We start from the raw sequence: 24,264 nt of genomic DNA, 5'->3' as shown, positions 1-24,264 counted from the left end.
GATTGGCTGCCATGCGTAGCTGCATCAAACCTCAAACCCAAGAACAAACAGGGTGCTGGATTCAGATTTTCCAAAGGGTCAAACAGATTGTCCCTGGACACTGTTACTTCGGTTCAACAGCACTCCACAAAATGGGGACTTTCCTCAGAAATAGAGAGAGGACCCAGAGTTGAGAATCCAAATAAATATAATCCAATGGGAGTGCTAAACAAATATGCAGGAGTCCAAAAATTAACCCATAACAGAAAAATCCAGTACATTTTGGGGGCCCAACACACTCTCCCTTCATCAGGGCTTAGGAATTTGTGACTGTGCTTAACTGGACTCATGTAAGTAGATACCAAATGGATCTGCACTGTGATTTACTGCTTAGAACATTTTCATGAATGCTTCTGGCAGATGACCTACAGGCAGCGAATGCTGAGAAATGATCTCTAAAGAAAGTGATGGAACCTGAAAACCATTTTAAACATCCAAATAGATTGACAAGATTTAAAACCTCCTGTGGATAAGGACGTGACGGTGTGGCAAAGCGGAAGTGACGCGACGGCATCTTGTTCGATAGTTCCAAAGGTGGTGAGAGCACCAAGCGGTCCCCGCTGTTTACTACTACTACTACTATTATGGGCTTGTTTTAATTTTACACATTGTAAGTGCAATATTTGTAGCAACAAAGCGATATATCTTGGGTACTACACCATTGGAACGGCTCTTGTTCTCTCTTTTCATGATGTGGTGGAGCATGGAGTGACAATGGAGTGGATATTTTGTGTAACCCTGGCATTTGATTGTTGAATGAGCCAAGTTTGGGAACTCCCAGTACTTACCAATTTAAGTCCTCTTCTGTATTCTACATACCAAAGGCAGAGGACATTAAAACACTGGTGAGTGCACACCTGAGTGGGGGTGCACTGTGACCACTGTGTGTTTTTTAACACTATGATTTTCATCACTGGACATTTTTTTTCTCACTGGATTTTCTTTTCTCACTATATTGTGTTGATTTGAACACTTGATCTTTTATCACTGCAATTTTATTTTCATCTTTATTTGTCACTGGAAGATATTTTGAGTATATATGATAACATGTTTGGGATAGCATGTGTATATTTACATTTTTATTTTTTATGATAAGTGTGGCACTGTGAAGTATGTGCGCCACTTTTTCACAAATTCACTGTGGGTTTATTTATGTTTACTTGTATGGCTAGCTTTAGTTTCACCAATATTTATAGAAACATTTCAGAGATTGTAAGAGAGATGCTCTGGACATGCTGAGAATATGAGGAAGAGTGGCGGCTGCACTCAAACATTGTGCACATCTACTTAGAACCTTATATAGTAAAGTTCCTTCATGGTAAAGTCTTCTGAATTGATAACACTTATGTGATCTGTCCTTGTTAGATAAAACAGTGGAGTTCATTTTATAACTTGGGTGATGCTGAGCCCCTTGATACCCAGAGGTCAGTTTCTGTACCGCTTGGTGCACAGTGCTGACTGGGCAGAATGTTAACTGACAACCATGTTTTCCTTGAGGATTTCAGTGATGGCAGGAATTTTCTTCAATGACCTCAGCAACACACAGTATGTCCCCTGCAGTGCACTTAAACTCTGGCCGATTTCCTTTTTCCTCCCTAGGGTTTTACACAGTCCACATTGATTATGCTAACGCCTGTTGCTTCGGATTGAGAAAACAAGGTAGTGTAATGGCGATCTGAATCCTGGAAGCGCAGTGGGCTGTAGAGGAAGACACAAAGGGGCTTCTGGCTGTCTTGGCGTTTAGAAGATATAACCATCAGAGAGTTGGCCATGTGAAATGCTCTGCTTACATGCTACTAAAATATTCTGCGCAAGCTGATTATTATAAGCAATAGAACAGTTCTGAGCACTGCACTTAGGGACCACAATAAGTTGCACAATTTTGTTGTTTTGTAGGTTCCCTTTGCAACATTCCTTCTTCATTCAGGGCAAAGTGACTGTGTTTTTGTAAATCCAGTTGCCCAGAAGCCACAGGCAAAAGTAGAATACCATTCAATGTGTACAGCAATCCTAATCTATATCAACCAATCAGAAATCTGCTTACTTTAGTGTGACCAGACTGTTAGACTCTTGTATTCTTTGCAGAATGTTACATAATTACAGAATTACAGTTGATGTCATCCCTTCCTGCCCTGCTGAAGATGTCTGGCATGGCAAAAATTCCTGGTAGAAGAGAAGTTATTTCTGGACTCCAGCAGGCACACGTTCATCTGCTCTTTCCAGGGTAATTTTATCACAAGTGTAAAATGGCTAGGAGTATAATGACGTTTGCAGAATTATTGTGGAGGGGTGTATGTTTCCAGTTTGTGTACACTGAGATGTGAGAGCTTAAGAAAGATTATTTTATGGTTCAGTTGGAAATGCTGGCGAACTAATTTAATAATTATAACACAGAGGTTTAATGGTTAGCATTTCTGCCTTGCTACACTCGTGTTACCAGTTTGAATTTAAATCATGACACTATCTCCATGGAGTTTGCTGTTCTCCCTGTGTTTGCATGCGTTTCCTCCAAGTACTTTAGTTTCCTCCCACACCCCAAAGACCTACTGGTAGGTTAAATGGCTCCTGTTTAAATTGGCCCTAGTATGTGTATGTATGCATGTGATGTAGGGACCTTAGATTGTAAGCTCCTGGAGGGCAAAGACTGATGTGAATGTACAGTATATGCAAAGCACTGTGTAAATTGTCGGTGCTATGTAAACATAGGTAATAAAAAAATTAAATACTCTGTGCTGATAGAGGAGCCTTCTCCTTCCACTTTCCTTAATTACTTGGTGCTACTGGAGAACTTTGCTGTTTCTGATATCTAACTCTCCTCGCCTGAAATACTCTGCAATGCTGGAGGGATCTTCTCTGTCTGCTATCTAACTCTCCTTACCGAAAATACTCTGCTACTGGAGACATCTACTTATAAACTCTTCTCCCCTAAATATTCTGTGCTGCTGGAGGATTTTGCACTTTCTACTACCTCTCCTCCCCTAAATTACTCTGCCCTGCTAGAGGGCTCTTCTCTAGCAAGCTATATAACTCCCCTCTTCTGAAATAATCTGTACTGCTCTAGGATTTTATTATTTACGCTATCTAATTCTCCTCTCCTAAAATACTCAATGTTGCTTGAGGACTTTGCTTGTTTCTTTTATCTACAGCATAATTCTAACCAGTATCTAACTGCTGAATTGGCCAAAATTCAGGGCAGAGGGAGGCTCTGTCTAAATATTCAGCTGAATAAAAGTTGATTTTTCTGAGCCTGATGGAAGAGGAGCACTGCTGGAGCACTCTCTTCCTTTTGTCATCTAATGGTCTTATCCTGAAATATTCTATACTGCTGGAGGACTCTGGTGCTGCCAATTGAATCTCCTGTCCTGAAATAATCTTATACTGGCAGAGAACTTTTTCCTTCTGCTGTGCTCTCCTGAAATACTTTGTGCTGCTGATGGATTCTTCTCCTTCCATTATGGAGAAAGAGAAGCAATTTTCATTTTTCCCTGACATTTGTTCACATCCTGTGCCAGTTATGTTGAGTGTTTATTGGAAAGCAGTGTAAAAATGACAGACTTTGGGAATCTTTACTTTCCATGCCGTGGTCAACTTCCTACTGTCTGTAATATTCCACACTAACTGCAGTTCTCCTTTAATTCCCTCTCCAAGAGCCAATATGTCTGCCAACACATTTGGATGGTGTTCAGAAGCTGGCAGCTCCCTCAGACATTAATTATGTGTCCCAATTAATTGCAATTTCCATCCAGCTCTTTGCAAGCCACGTCTGTCTTGTTGGTAACCTCAGACATGCGCCATACCCCAGCCTTTTTTGCAGTGAAAATGGAAAATTAGAAATATGCAGAGGAGTCCTGCTTGAATAACCCTTTACATAAACTTGTTAGTAGAATTTCACTCTGCCAGACAATGTTACCAATGCTTAATCATTTCGAAGCTTCTGGATTTGACTTTGCATATTCTGTAACTTCCATACCTGTCTAAGTAAGGCTATCATGGCACTGTCAGCAGGAGATGCCATAGTATGCCGTGTTCACCCAAAAGTGATTTTTGTATAGTTTTTAATGTGGGCTGTTTGGCTGTGTCATGTGCTAGCTTTACTTTTTTAAGAACCTCTGTGACACTGTACCACTATGTAAGAATAATATATATGTAATATATATTTTGGAAATCAATAGATCGGTACACAGTTTGTGGTGTTTGGATGGTGGAGCAATAAACCACCTGACATTTCTTGGGGACCCTATCAGTGCAATCTCTGTGTTTAGTTTCTGTGTCTGGTCACCTGTTTTGGCTAATATATATATATATAGAGAGAGAGAGAGAGAGAGCAGGAACACACATAGGTGGACAGGGACCCTACTAAAACATGCAGGTAGAGAGAAATGAAATAAGGACAGGAAAAGTTTTCCTGAAATATACAGTGCCTTGAAAAAGTATTTATACCCCTTGAAATTTTCAACATTTTGTCATATTACAACTAAAAACGTAACTGTATTTTATTGGAATTGTAATGTGATAGACCAACGCAAAGTGGCACATAATTGTAAAGTGGAAGGAAAATGATAAATGATTTTCTACATTTTTTACAAATAAATATCTGAAAAGTGTAGCGCACATTTGTATTCAGCCCCCTTTTTTCTGATACCATTGACTAAAATCTAGTGGAACCAATTGCCTTCAGAAATTACCTAATTAGTAAATAGAGTCCACCTGTGTGTAATTTATTCTCAGTATAAATACAGCTGTTCTGTGAAGCCCTAAGAGGTTTGTTAGGGAACATTAGTGAACAAACAGCATCATGAAAGCCAAGGAACACACCAGACAGGTCAGGGATAAAATTGTGGAAAATTTTACAGAACAATGAAGTCTTGCTCATACAGCGTTGCATGACCGCACAATTACCAGTTAAATAGTACAGTGCCGAATAGCCTGGTCAGGAAGGGGGGAAAACCTTCCAGGGCTGAATTGAGTAACTAAACATCACTTTTGCATGGACTGAATCTTAATCTTAAGGCTAATTAAACCCATCCTTATTTATTACTGTAACGCACACAGGTTGCAGTGATATTTCTGGGTATCTTTTACTTTTCTTACACTCTTGCTGCAGCAAAGGTTAAAAATTTTTAGGGGAGTTGGCTGTCCCAGAAAACAGTGGCCTGGCTCTCTAGCGATCTGACAAACCCCCTGAACACTGCCCTAAACCACAAACCTCTTGCTTTGTGTTAATTGGAGCAGTATTTTGAGGGGCACTCAGGACAGATAGAGAGCATGGCTGCTGCTGTGTGTGAGAGAGATGACTCTGAAATGTCTTGGCAGAACACTGTATATTTTAACCCTTGCTGCAGCAAATGTCCTGGCAACCTGACTGCATTACAGTAATAAATAAGGGGGGTTTCAGTTGGACTTTGGCTATATTTGGATTACATACTATGTGGCACAACTAGAATATTTTACGTTTTTTAAAGCGGATTGGTAAGCTTTTATTTTAAATTATTGTAAACATATTACATTATAATATAATAATAATAATAATATATTACAAATGCAAAGTTAATTTGTAAAAGGCTTGTTTTGTCATAATTGCAGTATAGTTTACTTACCAGATGGCTTGTCTGTAGATGTTGGGATGCTGGTGACAGAGGGCATGGTTGGCAGAGGAGGTGGGAGGACCTTCAGGTTCTGGTCTCCTTGAATCTCATTGGTGGAAATTTGATTGATGCGGTTGTAATTGGGTGTTTGATACATCCGGTTGGGCTGTTGTGGAGGTTGTGGAATCGGCCTCGACTGAGGTACCTTCTGGCACTGTTCTTCCAGCTGTGCAATCACAATGGACTGGTTGCTTGCCAGTGAGGCCAAGTGCTGATATTTGTGTTCCAGGTCTTTGTACTTGTTTGTCAACTGTAACATCTCTGCCGTTTGGTTCAAAACTTTGTTCTCCAGCTGCGAGAGCTCCAGCGCATTGTCCCTTTTCCTGATAATTTCATGCAATAGTTGCATGTACAGCTGGGTGACCCTAGAGTTCATGTTCCGGCTCTCTTTACGCAATAGCTTGACCTCATTAACAATACCGCCGTCCACCTCCACAAGCTGCTGCAGTGTTTCAATTTGCCTTTTCTGTTTCAAAAGTTCTGTATTGAGGAGTTCTATCTCCTGCTTGTGGATCCGACTTTCGTACACGGTCTCCTGTTCTTTGGAATTCACACAAATGGCCCCGGTGACTTTCTGTTGAGGCACAATGAACGTATAGCTGCATTTGTCGGATGATTCTGCCGCTCGCCGCTCCCTGTTCACATAAATAAATTCTTGTTCTGAACCATCACTGTTCTGGAATTCTTGCGCACTGCCTCCATATGTGCTTTCAGTGAGCACAAGTATTAACAAAATGGTACCACCCAGGAATTGCATGGTCCACGTAATATAGACAGGACTTATAAATTACTTTTTGCTCTCTTCTCTGGATGTCTAGAAATAATAATAATTAAAACAATCAATATAATGATGTAGTGCTACACTGTCATGGCAAGAAGTGAGCAACAAACATAACACCATAACATCTTAGCAACTTCAACTGTTGAATATACCTTTATCTGTAGAATGCACTGCGTCTCTTGTGGCCCTGTGGTCCGTTTAAAGTTTTCTTTTATCCATTAACAAACCTATTTATTCAGAAATTTTATTTAAACAGTAATAACAGAATAATGGATACCAGCAGAGTTGGTGCACCCAACAAAACTTCAAAATTCTTTAACTAACCTGAAAAAAAGTGCCATCGTAAATACACAGTTCAGCCATCATTCCTTACCACAGAGGTAACAAAGTAGACACAAAATTGGGATGGCTAGCTAATCATCATCTTACTAGACAAAAGCTATGAAAGCAATTTGTCAGCTGCAACACCAAAAATTGATGTGTGTGGACCCCATCGCAATGACAATGATTGATAGTAAACTGGCAGATAAAACGTCTTTAATTTTTACAGCCCAACTTTAACCAGAACTTTTAGTTTTAGAGCAAGGAATGTTTTTATGTCTTTTTATGTCTCCAAGATTTCTCTCCTTTTCCTGTTATGGCTGACACCTGTCACCTGGACAAAAAAGTACACATCACCCCATAGCTAAGGCTCCCCTGTACCAGTGAGCAGCAGCTGCATGGGAGAGAAGGGAGCACTAATGACAGCTGGGGCATGAGTGACATCACAGCTCCCGGATTCCCAAATGCTACCTCCTTTCCCCTGCAGCTGCTGCTCACTGGCACAAAGGATTACGTGACCAGACTAAAAATAAGTGAGTATACACTTATGTGTTTTCTTGATTCACTGTTTTCTGTATGGATGAATGACATTTGACCTGGAGAAAACTAGCCTAATTACATTTGATTTTTCCTCCATTTGCACAGCATGAATGTGCATGCAGTTTCACAGGATGACTAGCTCTGCAATTTTTTTTTTATACTGCCCTTTATGTTCTATCCCAGGGGTGGGCAAACTTTTTGACTTGAGGGCCGTAATGGGTTCATATATTGGACCCGGGGGCCGGACCAAGAGTAGATGAATGATGTGTATGTGTCATCCATAGTAAGTATAGTAATATTCCCCCATATAGTAATTCACCCCCCATAGTAATTAATCCCCCATAGTAATTAATCCCCCATATAGTAATTCATCCCCCATAGTAATTCATCCCCCCTATAGTAATTCATCCCCCATATAGTAATTCATCCCCCATATAGTAATTCATCCCCCATAGTAATTCATCCCCCATATAGTAATTCATCCCCCATAGTAATTCATCCCTCATATAGTAATTCATCCCCCATAGTAATTCATCCCCCATAGTAATTCATTCCCCATAGTAATTCATCCCCCATATAGTAATTCATCCCCCATAGTAATTAATCCCTCATATAGTAATTCATCCCCCATAGTAATTCATCCCCCATATAGTAATTCACCCCCCATAGTAATTCATCCCCCATTGTAATTCATCCCCCATAGTAATTCATCCCCCATATAGTAATTCATCCCCCATAGTAATTCATCCCCCATATAGTAATTCATCCCCCATATAGTAATTCATCCCCCATAGTAATTCATCCCCCATAGTAATTCATCCCCCATATAGTAATTCATCCCCCCTATAGTAATTCATCCCCCATATAGTAATTCATCCCCCATATTAATTCATCCCCCATATTAAGTCCCCAAGTCCCCCCTGTGTCAATTCACTTACCTTTGCTCCGCGCGTTCCTCTCGCCGTGTTCCCGCGCGGTTCCGGTGTAGCATGAAAATCTGTCTCCTATGATGATCTGTCCCCCTCGACGTATCTGCGCATGTGCCAGTTTCAGGCATTAGCAGCCGATCGGCGATCTCCGGCACATGCGCAGATACGTCGGGGGACAGATCCTCATAGGAGACAGATTTTCATGCTACACCGGTCTTCAGGGCGGACTGTGAGAGGAGCCTAGTGGGAGCCTAGCTCCGCGGGCCGGATTAAAAGGTCCGCCGGGCCGTAGTTTGCCCATTGCTGTTCTATCCTATACCTGCTATACCTGCCAAATAGGAGAATTAGAGGAATCTTCTATCTCTCCTATCAGTTCATCCCTCACAGTTATTACCTTTTGTGCCATCAGCACTTCCCTATTAGATTGTAAGCTCACAGGACCAGGCCCTCCTAACCCTCTTGTATTGAACTGCATCATTACTGTATTGTCTCCCTTTATATTGTAAAGCGTTGAGCAAACTGTTGGTGCTATATAAATCCTGTATTATAATAATAGAGGTATTTCATGGCAATGAAAGTTGCCATCCATGTTCTAACTCTTCTAACTCCTCCTGTTCTAGATTTAGGCTTTAACTATCACAGTTCCACTCCACCTAACCGTTATCTAGTTTCCTACATACCACTCTCTTCTGTATCATTACACTAGCTATGTGGTTCCCTTTTTGTAAAAACAAACAGTCTCTTTTTAATAATTATATTCATCAAAGAAATTTGTGATACTCAAAACCCTCAAAAGTTAGTTTAGGCCCTTTTTGACCCTTTCTCTAAAGTTGTAAACCATGTGCCCCCACCCTTCTCAAATTCACCAACTGCTGGTTATGAAGATGAACACTATATCTGCAAGGTTAAAGTGCAGGCCTAGGTCACTTTCCATTTTAGTAAAAACATCCTTGGTATACAAGCACTTTTAAAAGCACATGTTCCTCATTCCTTCTGTTTAATAATATCCACCAATAAAATTTAGTTGATTATCTTTACTTCAGCGTGTGACACAAATTTGTCTCTTTAAGTCTTATTCTGTTGTAAGTTATAATATATATAATTACTGTATATGTGATATATATAAATATAAAAAATCAAGTGCAATAATATCAGTGATTAAAATTTCATATACAATTAGGTCCATATATATTTGGACACAGGCACATACTTTTGGCTCTGTATGCCACCAGAATAAATAATATAGAAACAATCCAAATTAATTTGAAGTGCAGACTTTCAGCTTTAATTCAAGGGGTTGAACATAAATATCAAGTACAAATTTTAGGAACTGCAACCATTGTTATGCACAGTCCCTCCATTTTCAGGGGCTCAAATGTAATTGGAAAAATGAACATAATCGTAAATAAAATGTTCATTTTTAATATTTTGTTGAAAATCCTTTACTGGCAATGACTACCTGAAGTCTGGAACCCACGGACATTACCAAAGACTGGGTTTCCTCCTTTCTGATGCTTTGCCAGGCTCTAACTGCAGCTGTCTTCAGTTGTTCTTTGTGGGTCTTTCTGTCTTTAGTTTTGCCTTCAGCAAGTGAAATGCATGCTCAATTGGGTTGAGATTGGGTGACTGACTTGGCCATTGCAGAATATTCCACTTCTTTTCCTTCAAAAGCTCCTGGGTTGCTTTTGCAGTGTGTTTTGGATCATTGTCCATCTGTACTGTGAAGTGCCGTCCAATCAACTTTGCTTCATTTGGCTGAATCTGGGCTGACAGTATATCTCTAAACACTGCAGAATTAACCTGCTTCTGTCTTCTGTCACATCATCAATAAACACCAATGACCCAGCACTGCTGGAAGCCATGCATGTCCATGCCATCACACTGCCTCCACCATGTTTTACAGATGACGTTGTGTGTTTTGGATCATGAGCTGTTCCAAGCCTTCTCCACACTTTTTTTCTTCCAGTCATTTTGGTACAGATGAATCTTAGTTTCATCCGTCCAAAGAATGCTTTTCCAGAACTGGTCTGACTTTTTTAGATGTTGTTTGGCAAAGTCTAATCTGGCTTTTCTATTCTGCAAGCTAATGAATGGTTTGCACCTTGTGGTGAACCCTCTGTATTTGCTCTCGTGAAGTCTTCTCTTGATTGTACACTTTGACAATGATACTTCCACTTCCTGGAGAGTGTTCTTCACTTTTCTGGATGTTGTGAATGGGTTTTTCTTTACCATAGAGAGGATCCTGCGATCATCCACCCCTGTTGTCTTCTGTAAACGTCCATGCCTTTTTATGTTGCTGAGCTCACCAGTGCGTTCTTCTTTTTTCAGAATGTACCAAACTGTTGATTTGGCCACTCCTAATGTTGCTGCTATCTCTCTGATGAATTTGTTTCCTTTTTGAAGCCTTACAATGGCCTGTTTCACTTGCATGGACTACTCCTTTAAAAGCATGATGAGGTTTCACAGCAATAGATTCCAAATGCAAATACCACACTTAGAATCAACTCCAGGGGGTTGGCTACTCTTAAGAGCTGTAATTCCTAAACCCTTCCTCCAATTTGGATGTACATACCCTAAAATTAAACCTGAGAGTTTGCACTTTCAGTTCATATCCATTATATAACTATAGCTTGAATATGTTGTGGTAAATACCTGAAACAAACTAAAATTGTGCCTGTGTCCAAATATATATGGCCCTAACTGTGTGTGTGTGTGTGTGTGTGTGTGTGTATGTATGTGTATATATATATATATATATATATATATATATATATATTCAGAGTGTCCTGTGCTTTCAATCAGGTGCAAAAATCTTCACTTGCAGAGAGTGATATTGAAATGCACACACCTCAGTGATTTCTCCGCCTTCCACTCTAAGCACTCACCAGAGGGTTTGACCAAAAAAGTTGTTTTGCTCAAATAAAACAAGACACTGGCTCAGATTTCCTTATCAAATTCCAGACTGCCATTATATATCTGCAAATGTCAGTGGAAACTAAGAAATTTTATTAAAATTATAAACCTTGGTAAATTCACTTACATGGACCAGGTGTCACTCAATGCTAAAGGATTAATTGCCTATCACTTTAGAGCAGTGCCAGCTGCACACCCCGGCTGCAAGTGAGCACCGCTGTACAGGATGACGACACCTCCAAACAAGCCCCTCTCTACGCATTTCAGCAAAATTACGTCTTCAGGAATGGATTTGTCTGCACTTGATTAGGATTTATATTTATTTTTATACATGAAATTTTTTTGCATTTACACTTTATTCTTAAATAGTTTTATGTTAGTGCTGTTACACCTTTTATTTCATTTCTGACAAGGATCCATGAACCTTTAAAGCAGCAGCTGCTGCTGTTTCAATTGGAAAATATCGGTGGCGTGGAATAAAATACTCTTTTTATAGGACTCTACTAAGCAGTGTTTGCATCTGTAGTAGCTTCATAAAGTTAGCATGCAATCTCAGAAGGGCAATAAAGTGAGACTAAAGCTTCTTTATTTTGTATTTATTTTTTAAATAACAAACATGTCTATACTTACCTGCTCTGTGCAGTGATTTTGCACAGATAAGCCCAGATATCTTCTATTTGGGTCCCCGCTGGCACTCCTGGCTTCTCTCCCTCAAGCAGTGCCCTCAGGGAAAGCTGCTCGCTTTCTTTGAGTCCCCAGCCGCTGCTCTGTGTCCATAAGACACATAGAGCTGTGGCTCCACTCTACCTCTCAATCTCTCCTCATTGGCTCACTGGCTGTGATTGGCAGCAGCAGAAACCAATGGACTCCCACTGTCTCAGCCAATGAGGAGGAAGAGTCCCCAGACAGAGACTGCCAAAAATGTTGCTGGATTGAAGGGGGCACAGGTAAGGATGGGGGGGGGGGCATTGCACACAGAAGGTTTTTTACCTTCATGCATAGAATACATGAAGGTAAAAAACCTTCAGCCTTTAGAACCACTTCAAGTAATTCTGTAGAAAACTATCATCTTAGGAGAGTCATAGGAAACAATTTAATCATCCTCCAAAATCTCTTTGAGTGCTGGAATTTAGACAATGGCATACACAGATTGGAAATCTCACTGTGCCTCCAGTAGCTGATAGAGCTTCTTTTCTGGTTCAGAAATGCCCTAATTATTGCAAACAATGCTCAGAAACTGCAAGCAATGTCGGTTATCCTATATTATTACATACTAATGATTTATACATTAATATATACATTTAAATAGTATATATAATATACTTTACCATATTTATACTGTATATGCCATTTTTATTTAAAAAAAATTAAACTGAAATCTTGGCAGTTTTAAAAGCCACAAATTAATGCTGCTCTGTAGTCGTTAACTGATCAATAAATGTATTATATTTATCATTCTAAGCCAGCCCTACTACTACAGGGTCCAGCTATGGTATGGCCACTATTCAGTGCTCCTACTCCTTGACCTCTCCGCGGCCTTTGACACAGTCAACCACCCCCTCCTCCTCAAAAAACTACACTCCCTCGCCCTCAGAGATTCTGCGGTCTCCTGGCTCTCATCCTACCTGTCACAACGCTCTTTCAGCGTTACCTATAATGTTACCACCTCCCCCTCACTCCCCCTCTCTGTTGGGGTCCCTCAAGGCTCTGTCCTCGGGCCCCTTCTCTTCTCCATCTACACTTCCTCCCTTGGCCAACTCATACACTCTCACGGCTTCAACTACCACCTATATGTCGACGACACACAAATCTATCTCTCAACCCCCCACCTCACCCCCTCAGACTCCGCCCGAATCACACACCTACTGAGCGACATATCAGACTGGATGACACTCCACTTCCTTAAACTGAACCTCTCCAAAACCGAGTTTCTTGTCTTCCCCCCAGCCTGGACCCCACCCCCCATTGACTTCTCCATCATGTCCAACAATGCCACCATCAAACCCGCCCCGCAGGCCAGAGTACTTGGTGTCATTCTGGACTCCAACCTATCCTTCCAGCCCCAAGTCCAATCTTTAACAAACTCATGCAGACTCCACCTCCGCAACACTGCTAAAATCCGCACGTTCCTAACCCCAGAAACCACTAAACAGCTCATCCACTCCCTCATCATATCACGACTCGATTACTGCAACTCCCTCCTTACTGGCCTGCCTTGCCACTGGCTATCCCCACTTCAGTCGATCCTGAATACGGCTGCCAGACTAATTCGCCTTTCCAACCGCTCCGTTTCCGCCATCCCCCTCTGCCAATCCCTTCACTGGCTTCTGTTTGCGCAAGGGATCAAATTCAAAATCCTAACACTGACGTACAAAGCCGTCCACCATACTGCCCCGAACTACATCACCAACCTAATATCCAAGTATTACCCAGCACGCACATTTCGCTCCTCACAAGACCTCCTTCTCTCTAGTTCCCTGGTCTCCTCCTCCCATGCCCGCCTCCAGGACTTCTCCAGGGTGTCACCCATCCTCTGGAACTCCCTGCCCCAACCCATCAGATTATCACCTACTCTCCTCTACTTTAGGTGCACCCTGAAAACCCACCTCTTCAGGGAAGCCTACCCCACCCCCTGCTAACTTGCCGACCTCCTCCACTCTTCCTACCACTCCATCCCCCACAGCTTTCTCCTCCTGTGCCACCATCCCCTCCCTCCTAGATTGTGAGCTCGAAAGAGCAGGGTCTCAATCCCCTCATGTTTTGCATTGTATTGTTATTGTTCTGTCACATGTTCTGTCCCCCTTTGTAATGTTACAGCACTGAGCGAACTATTGGCGCTTTATAAATACTGTATAATAATAGTAATAATGGTTTCCAAGATGTAATGGATCCAGAAACTGACCGGGAACTGTCATTTGAACATCAGGAAGAAAAAAACATTAACAGATGTTGAAAAAATGGCTATCACCTAAGGACACTGACAAAAAACTGGGACCTCATGGAGTAGGCAGGTTTATATGGAGCTTTGCAAGTGTCTGTTCACCTGAAAGTAGCAGCATATAACCCATTAATCTAAGAATAAAATTCCTTCTTTTTCTTTTTTAATGCAAGCAGTGTAAGTACCTAAATTGACCTGGTATCATCCTCTTGCAGTCCCTGTACAGCAGAGCTGAAGTGTGAGCGTAAGAAGCAGTACAAGGAACCAGTCAGACAAGCATGGTGATAGGAAGAGAATGCAGACTGACATGAGCTTATCATTGTATTGCTCCTCCTTTCACTGTCAAGGTGCAGGCTGGGGAGGGTCCAGGACAACCTGGGCTCAGCGGGATTAATACTGGCCATCAGACTAAGGACATCTAGTGGCTGAAAAAAAGTATTATGAGGGAAATCTCTGGACTAAATATAGCAGCATTTTATATTTAAAAGACTCAAATTATGCTGCTCTGTAATTGTTAATTCATCATTAAATGTATTATGTTCATCTTTATAAGCCAGCTCTGCTGCTGCAAGGTTCAGGTATGTTTTCCAAGATGTAATGGATCCAGAAACTGCTAGTGAGCCATAACGCAATAATCCCTCGGATCTTGATAGACATGTCTTTTGAAGATTAGGAAGAAAAAAACATTGATAAATGTTGAAAAAATGTCCATCACCATCATTTAATGGGATATTAATGTCTTATTTTTGGCTGGAGTTCTGCTTTAATCCATAACAGGATTCCCAGAGCACAACGATTTATCTAAAGTAAGACCACAGCGGTAGTTTTTCCCTTTTCAAGTGGGATGTCTCAACGAAACCTCAGACAAAGCAATACAAAGGGAGTCAGCCCTTCCAACTTATTCAGTTGCATGTGTAAGCATCAGCTTCAGGTATTGAGCTCTGTAAACTCTGTAAATGTTTTACAAAAAATGAGCATATGAAATTCTGAAGACTGAAAAGGAGCCTAAAATTCCACTCGTTCACTGGGCAGGATAATATGTAATAATTTGCTTTATTTCAACTAAAAACAAAATGTTTTAAAATTTTAAAAGGTTTTAGTTTTCATTTCTGATGTTTGCCACAATATAGTATGTACATAACTACTTTAAAAGGGTGAATCTAAAGTACACATGCTTTTTAAATCAGGGAAATTATTTGTTGGAGAATCTAACATTTGACCCCTTATAAAAAGATGTCTTAGTTTATGAAGGTGTCAGGTATTGAGTTCCCCTTTTATTTAGTCTGCTGGTGCAAGAAAAGGAAGTAATTGTGTTAATGGTATGGGGTGCTTTGAAGGCCTCTGCTTCTCGCTGTTTAGATGGACTGGAATTCTTTATCAGTAGCAAATCGCTTTAATATGGTGAGGACAGCAATTTTTCACTCAGTAGGATCTGTTGTAAAGATTTTATAGTACCAGATAGATCCCAAAATGAATTGGAGGATATTTTTCACTCTTGGGATGAATGGACCTTTTGTACATGAGTTATTTGACACGGAGCTCAGTAAAGCAGCACCACACTGACACCATTAAATAAACGCGCCAGGGTGCTTTATTGGGGTATTGGCTGGAAATTTCCCACACTTTGAACATGTCGGTAAAGCAAACAGAAAAAGTCTCTTCTTTAATACCACGCGTCTGGATTCCACATACAAAAATCTGTGAAGGAGCTGTCAGACGATGGAAAAAGACTGCAAGATTTCCCTATACTAGTAATTATTCAAAAGTAACTGAGTGTATTTTGAAAAAGCTTAAAGCTAAACTGCAGCAATAATAGACCACTGTGTAGTCCATCTCAGTGTTCTGTTAAGAAATAAATGTGTTTTTATATAGAGCTAGCATATGTGCCTTAGTCATTATTTCTTATTTTCTGATATTGATCTTACCAGTATGACTTAAAATGGTTGCAAACTCTTACCTATACCCAATGAAGTGACTGGCCTCAGGTAATGCATAGAAATGAAACAGATACCCCTACATAAGCTGTACCTGTTTATCTGCGATTTGTCATGTACATCCTTGTAAAACTCAGAGATAAGTAGGATTTGTTACAGACTCACAAAGCAGGTGGCGGAGGGCTGCAGTTACGCACTGTACAAGAGCTCTGAGAGCTGATTGGAGGGAAGGGACACACCCACTTTCACACAGCACACATGAACAGAGCTGAGTCTGTCATCTTTTTGGCTCTAAGTGTAAGGAAAAGCTGTCTGACGTGATTCATGCTGGTAACAGAGGAACAAGGCAGCAGAGAGAAATGACACTTAGAGGGAGATTAGATTTATTAAAACTGGAGAGTGCAAAGTCTGGTGCAGCTGTGCATTGTAGCCAATCAGTTTCCAGGTTTTATTGTTAAGACATAATTGAACAAGCTGAAGTTGGAAGCTGATTGGCTACCATGCACAGCGGAACCAGATTCTGAGTGCTCCAGTTTTAGCAAATTTCCCTTTTAGTGCTTTGCAGAGAGGCAAGTAAGCGATATAGAAATACTGTATGTGCTTTCACATTTCATGTCTGAGGTTTACATCCACTCTAAGCTGGCCATAGCCATAAACTAACAAATTCTGCCATCCACACAAACAAGCAAGGCGAATGGAGGAATCCTCCCTTTCTGGAATATTTCATTCTGACAGCGGGACACACTGCTGTAAGAATACATTGATGAATGGATGCAGTCGTAGATCAACAAACGTTTTCAGGTCAATCAACTGATCAACTTCTATCAAACAGGGACTGCTATGCAGTCTCTGCTGAACCGGCCATATGTTGATCCATCTATGGTCAAATGTAGACTGAAAGAGGGAGGGCTGGCACTAATAGCTAGGCTGTTCCATATTATAGAAGGCTAACAGTCTAACAATGGTAGCTTATGGAGCAGAGCAGTGATTCCAGTGTTTCTTGTCCTGTCAGCACATTACGAGTGGGTTGGTGACCAAGCTGTATTGCAATAGTGAATAGCGAGCTTACAGATGTGGCTATGCTGTCTGGCAGAGCCTCTTGAATCATAAAACTGTCTAGACAGAATTAGAAATCTTTTGGTAGGTAAAAGTAGTCAATTAATGTTTTTTTTCCCTGTTCATGTATCTATTTGCTTGGAGTTTAGCCTAAAAACTAAATCCCAAGCCCTTTTGTATATGTCATGGGGGAATTGCAGTTTAAACTTGCTAGGCTTTTAAATATGATAGCCGAGCAGACACGGGTGACAGACCTAGCCACAGGCAGAAACGGTGAATACATTTAAAGGTCAGTGAGATGTATATGCCTCTTTGTGCGTCCTGGCGGAGCCGCGGTCAGCTTTGGGTTACAATTGGCAGTAAAAACAGTGGACTCCACCAGCCACAGCAGCCACTTACTGTAAATTGAGCAAACATTTTGTAAAGGAAAAGAAAATCTAAGAAACAGGTTTTCAGGTAAGCTACTGCTTGTGGTTATAGACAGCTATATCTGTGTACTACAGTCCCTTTGTAATATAATTTTGAAAAGTACTTTGAGATTCAGAAAGCTACGGTGTAATATCCAAAAAGAGAGGTAATGCCATTGCGTATGAAAGGCTTTTGTGCTTAAATTTTTTGCATCAGGTTTGTTAAACAGCTAGTTAAGGTGAAGTGCGTACTTTCCCAGTGTGGTTAAAATTAAGGGAATAGCCAAGACACCACAAACTGTAGCTGCTTTTATTTGGAAGCTCCCAGAATCCTTTGCTGCTTTTTATGAGCATTTTATGCCAACCAAGATGACTAAGTGTTGTTGACTCATAAGAAGCGCCCTTGTCCCAAAACACCACAGATAATGTCTGAGCAAAAGAGCCGTTAAAAGTGCGTGTTAAAGATTCTTAATTATGCTGATGGGAATTGCAGAGGGGGTGTCATAAAACCGAAGTTGTTCTTGTATAACAATTGAGTGGTGTCAGCAATTACCCAGCCAAATTCATTCTGCAAATTTTTGTATTTTTCATTCAGATAAAGGGGACTGAACATGTTGAAATTGTAGCTCCCCAACAGCTGGAGAATTTTATTTTGGTTACAACTCTCAAACAATACAAAATCACATTTAGAGGAAACATATTAAAAGACATGGACTAGGACACCAGTTACATTTTTTTTGCTTAAGTTTGAAAAAGAGCCGGGGAGGGTTAGAACACCTGCCAGGTTTTTATTGAAAACTTGAAAAACCTTTTCTTCAACAAAAGTGTAGTTGCTCTTTAAAGAAAATACTCTCTATATATTCAGACCCTCTTTGTGTTGGGAAATGTGCTGTAATGCATGATGTGTGGTATATTGCAGTATTATTTTGAATAGGACCCTAACTCACATGCATTTCAGCACACCACAATACACAATTGGAACCATCTGCACAGTGTATTTATGAAAAAAATGGGGCATTCAAAATAAATAGGCTGCTTCAATGCCCCTGACAAGTGTGAATGGGGGCCTGTACAGTTAGCCTATGTCACAGGCTTTTGATGAGCCTCCTTTAGCCTAAATATGGCTGCTGCCACAGAACGGAGTATTTTACAGAGGGCAAGATTATTGAACTCAGATGTCTTAGCTTCTGTAAAGGTGTTGAGTCCTTTATTGCAAATTTGTAGCTCACTGTAATAAAATAACATTTTGGAGGGTCAACAAGCACAAGTGTTGGAATTATTTGCAGACTGTCTTTCCTGCATTAAAGTCGCAAAAAAAAACCCCCAAAACAAAAGTTATATTCCTGCCTGGGGAAAAGAAAGCAAGTCACAGTTTGTACTATTTCAGATTTGTTTTATTTTGTGGGTTTGGAAAAATGCAACGTTAACCAGCAACATGAAATCAGTAAATAGACATATGGAAAGAATTTTAAGGCTCTTGAATGACTCAGAAAACTTCACATTTTGGGTAAACTTCTTTTTTGGTCACGTGATCAGCTGACTTTCTATTTTTTTTTACTTCTGATAGTTTATCCCCCCATAGCTGAAACCTAGTAAAGTGCAGTGTGCTGAGTGGGAGCTATGAAAGTGAAATCACACGTACGTAAGGGATTATTAATGCAAAGGCAGGACGATGCCAAGTCTACATTAACGAGGTGACATAGATCGTTCTTCATGTAGCTGTGAAGGTTTAGAAGAAGAAACAGCAACTGCCCAGTGATGTTGTCACGCATGGATTAGCGCACCCAGGCGGCCAACACTTACAAATTTTTGAAGAGAGATTTTCACCAATTAAATGTCATGCATGCCAATGGTGGCTTAATGGAAATTTCATATATGTTCAGCTGTGTAACAACCTTGGTCATTCTTGTACCTCCATAACCCCACATAGGATAGTGGGCAAATATAAAATGCTTATTGGGGTTCTGTTACTATCAATCTTCCTATAGTTCCTAAAAGAATATTTTTTTGTTGGCAGGTTATAATTATTATAATATCAGTCACCTGACCTATGATATTATTGACTTTAGCAATTTCTGTGATGTAAAACAGACCCTGTGCTTTCTATCCTTTCTCAGTTCTTAAGCCACAATTTTCATACTTTAGAGGGGTTTTTTTTTTATAAAGTTTGACAGGAACTTACTAACATTTTGATGTTTTAAAGTGAAACATTCACTTGGTTCAGTGGCGAATCCAGGGTATAGCATGTCTTGGGCACCACTTGAAGGGGACAGCACTAGGGGGGTACTTGGGTGTGCTATAGCACTCTACAAATTCTGCTAGCATCTCTAAAGCAATCCCTATCAGATTAGCAGATCAAAGCACCCTTATTGTGAAATCCCAGATTTCCTGGAGTCTTCTATTTAATGGTTCTGCACAGCATCATGTGTTTCCATGGTGCACATCACTATATACAATATACAGAAAAAGTGTTGTTTTACCAAAAGCTTAATCTTTTATCATTTAAATAGATCTAAACTCAATCTGTAAATTTTCTTATATGTTTTAACATGTCATTTTAATGTTGTTTTCAATTTTTTTTTAAATCCAACGCACTGTTACCTTACCACACATACCCATAGTAGATACTACAAGAATAGTAATAGAAGCTGTGCCAACACACATTGCACAGGCATGGTCCACCATTGCCACTATAAGGAAGCTGCTCTGCATTGCATCTGACATTGGAGCAAATGTTTGTAGGGAGGAAGTGCTGAAAGAGGCTGATGGAGATCCGCAGCACTGAGATACAAAAAAAGGTATTAACCATATTTTATTAAACAAAGACATGGCCATTATTTGCAGCTGTATGCAGTATACATAAACAGAGGCTGCTTGTGGTGCTTCTTTCCAAGCTACCCAGATGTTCCACCTCTCCTTCCACCAAGCACCTGATGCGTAAAACCTCATCACAAGTAGCCGCCAAATACGTACACTGTGGAAGGCCACATTACGGAGCCCATTGGATTCTTTAACCACCTTACTGATGCACAAGGGACCCGACTGATGACATGCTAAGCAGAAAGCGCAAGGGGTGGTAAAAAGGAGCTAATGAGAATGGAGTATAGGATGGAATATACAGTATGTACCCTGTCTTTTAGGTCAGTTTGTGGTGCTGCACTATACCCATGTCAAGGATGCATCAGTAGAAGACTTGATACTATGAATGGCTCCTAGCACTTCACTTATTGATTACATGACACTATTAGGCCTTATTAACACTGATGGTTATACCTGCATTTATATGCATTTATAGGACATTTAGGTGATGCCTATAGATGACTTCTCCTGCATTTAGAAAAGTTAATCGCAGGTGTGCCGGTGTGAATGAGGCCTTATGAAACATGTACACTGTTATTTCTATATCCAACGATGAATGTATGACACAAGTATCTAATTAAACATCCCCCTGTAAGTACAAGAGGAAATAATATTATTCTCGCTATCAACATTGCTGGACCCTCAGGCTTTCCAGCCTGTTGTGATGTATAGGTTTATTGCTACCACATGTCCATTTAGATCTGGGCATTAACAACAAATCTGGACACTTTGCATTATTAGGGAATAGCGACATATTTTCTCTTTTAGCTAGTGAGATGTGAATGTTTGTGATTCAGACAGAGGGGGTTGTTGGTGCCAACATTGTCATTTTATTGTTGGAGCTTTTTAAAATCATTTTTGGTGAAGAGTTTTAAAGTCATATTACTATCAACAATAAAGAATTAGTATTTATACCTCTTTCAGTTGTTTGATAGCCATATACTAACCACTCTATTAGAGGTGTTTATGCTGGATTTTGGGGTTACAGGCCATTAACCTTCAAGGTGAATGAGATGATGAAGTTATTAAAGGAGAACGCCCAGTTTCTTTTATCTTTTGGAGGTACAAGTTGCAACAGACCTTTATAGTCACACCAGTGTGATTTATCTGTGTAGTTTACTGCATGTCTGAGCAAAATCCAAACTAACATAGGCAGTACATCTCTGTGACACAAACACGGCTCTTTTTTCTTTTTTTAAAGTTTTATGTTTTACAATATGTATAAGAACAATGTATTTTTATATGACAAGATACACTTATGGGATTGTGGTATAGTGAAAAAGGCACATAAGCTTGGGAAAATGATGAATGTTTTCTATATGCCAGGACACGGTTAAGTTTTTACATTTCTTTAAAAATGCTGCAAGTATGGATAAATACCAATTTATCTGCCAAAAGTCTAGTTTTCAACTAATTTCATATTTGAGCTCACAGCATAGTGCCTCTGCCACACTGAATGCTCAAGCAGCCAGTTTGGCTAAGTTCTCCTATGTTGGACTGCAGAACACCTCCCGCTCTTATTTCTGTAACATAAAGGAGAGATGTTTTGTAGTCCAGCAGGGTAGAGCTCAGAAATTGTTCTAGTGTAAGATCCATTGTTCAGTATCCCTCATATGTTCCAGTGGGTATAGTGAGGTGACAATAGGCTCAGAGACTTTGTGGTTCTAGATCAACGTAACACACTAGTCCGTGATTGCACAGGCTCATACTCTGAGCTGTCTAAAGATGAGTACTTTTTCACCCTGGGTGGCTATTGTTGTACCCTGTATGCATTTCAGGAGTAGTTTTCATTAAAGTGCAATAAAAGTCTTCTTTATGACAATCTGAGCCATATTGAACCAATTCCGTCTTCATTTGTGCCTCTTCAGCTTACAGTGGGAGGGTTTCAGAAGCAGAGGCAGTGCTGTCAATCCCAAAGACAGTGGGCAAGACAAGGTGTGGCCAGGTGCTGCTTAACCAGTTACAGGCTTGTAAAGTAGAAGTGACAATGCTGATAGCCACATACCCCCCCCCACACCCCCAAAATCCCACTGTAGTGCAAGCAGGCACAGCCTATATGAGAGTGCCAAATCTGCTCTGAATTCAGCAGTGCAGCATCGTTACCGCACCATCACAGAAAGCTGCATTGAGTGGACTTCTCTGGCAATATAAACATGTGTTTGTGGGATTTTCAAGGGACTACCAGAAAACCATAACTGCAAATGCACTTGTAATTACAGTCAGGTCCATAAATATTGGGATATTGACACAATTCTAACATTTTTGTCTCTATACACCACCACAATGGATTTGAAATGAAACGGACAAGATGTGCTTTAACTGCAGACTGTCAGCTTTAATTTGAGGGTATGTACATCCAAATCAGGTGAACGGTGTAGGAATTACAACAGTTTGCATATGTGCCTCCCACTTGTTAAGGGACCAAAAGTAATGGGACAGAATAATATTCATAAATCAAACCTTCACTTTTTAATACTTGGTTGCAAATCCTTTGCAGTCAATTACAGCCTGAAGTCTGGAATGCATAGACATTACCAGACGCTGGGTTTCATCCCTGGTGATGCTCTGCTAGGCCTCTACTGCAACTGTCTTCAGTTCCTGCTTGTTCTTGGGGCATTTTCCCTTCAGTTTTGTCTTCAGCAAGTGAAATGCATGCTCAGTCGGATTCAGGTCAGGTGATTGACTTGGCCATTGCATAACATTCCACTTCTTTCCCTTAAAAAAACTCTTTGGTTGCTTTTGCAGTATGCTTTGGGTCATTGTCCATCTGCACTGTGAAGCGGCGTCCAATGAGTTCTGAAGCATTTGGCTGAATATGAGCAGATAATATTGCCCGAAACACTTCAGAATTCATCCTGCTGCTTTTGTCAGCAGTCACATCATCAATAAATACAAGAGAACCAGTTCCATTGGCAGCCATACATGCCCAAGCCATGACACTACCACCACCGTGCTTCACTGATGAGGTGGTATGCTTAGGATCATGAGCAGTTCCTTTCCTTCTCCATACTCTTCTCTTCCCATCACTCTGGTACAAGTTGATCTTGGTCTCATCTGTCCATAGGATGTTGTTCCAGAACTGTGAAGGCTTTTTTAGATGTCGTTTGGCAAACTCTAATCTGGCCTTCCTGTTTTTGAGGCTCACCAATGGTTTACATCTTGTGGTGAACCCTCTGTATTCACTCTGGTGAAGTCTTCTCTTGATTGTTGACTTTGACACACATACACCTACCTCCTGGAGAGTGTTCTTGATCTGGCCAACTGTTGTGAAGGGTGTTTTCTTCACCAGGGAAAGAATTCTTCGGTCATCCACCACAGTTGTTTTCCGTGGTCTGCCGGGTCTTTTGGTTTTGCTGAGCTCACCGGTGTGTTCCTTCTTTTTAAGAATGTTCCAAGCAGTTGTTTTGGCCACGCCAGATGTTTTTGCTATCTCTCTGATGGGTTTGTTTTGTTTTTTCAGCCTAATGATGGCTTGCTTGACTGATAGTGACAGCTCTTTGGATCTCATCTTGAGAGTTGACAGCAACAGATTCCAAATGCAAATAGCACATTTGAAATGAACTATGAACCTTTTATCTGCTCAATGTAATTGGGATAATGAGGGAATAACACACACCTGGCCATGGAACAGCTGAGAAGCCAATTGTCCCATTACTTTTGGTCCCTTAACAAGTGGGAGGCACATATGCAAACTGTTGTAATTCCTACACCGTTCACCTGATTTGGATGTAAATACCCTCAAATTAAAGCTGGCAGTCTGCAGTTAAAGCACATCTTGTTTGTTTCATTTCAAATCCCTTGTGGTGGTGTATAGAGCCAAAAATGTTAGAATTGTGTCGATGTCCCAATATTTATGGACCTTACTGTAGATGCTGCAGTGCATATTTTTAACGGGAGGCTAT

The 24,264-nt window shown here is 40.5% G+C and overlaps 2 protein-coding genes across 8 annotated transcripts in view; one reads left to right on the top strand and one right to left on the bottom strand.

Annotated features, from left to right (window-relative positions):
- The window catches only part of RALGPS1 (Ral GEF with PH domain and SH3 binding motif 1), a 577,572-nt gene that overhangs the window by 274,708 nt on the left and 278,600 nt on the right, over window positions 1-24,264 (top strand). The window lies entirely within an intron of this gene.
- The window catches only part of ANGPTL2 (angiopoietin like 2), a 53,340-nt gene that overhangs the window by 21,668 nt on the left and 7,408 nt on the right, over window positions 1-24,264 (bottom strand). The window contains exon 2 of the mRNA XM_089675282.1: window positions 5,637-6,498. Coding sequence (XP_089531408.1) covers window positions 5,637-6,441 — 805 coding nt within the window. The 5' untranslated portion in view covers window positions 6,442-6,498. The remainder of the gene's footprint in view (window positions 1-5,636; window positions 6,499-24,264) is intronic.

This window comes from Staurois parvus, unplaced genomic scaffold (assembly GCF_062004578.1).
Source record: "Staurois parvus isolate SC_StPar_1 unplaced genomic scaffold, SC_StPar_1.0 ptg000154l, whole genome shotgun sequence".
NCBI lineage: Eukaryota > Metazoa > Chordata > Amphibia > Anura > Ranidae > Staurois > Staurois parvus.
This window is presented reverse-complemented; position numbering and strand designations above follow the sequence as displayed.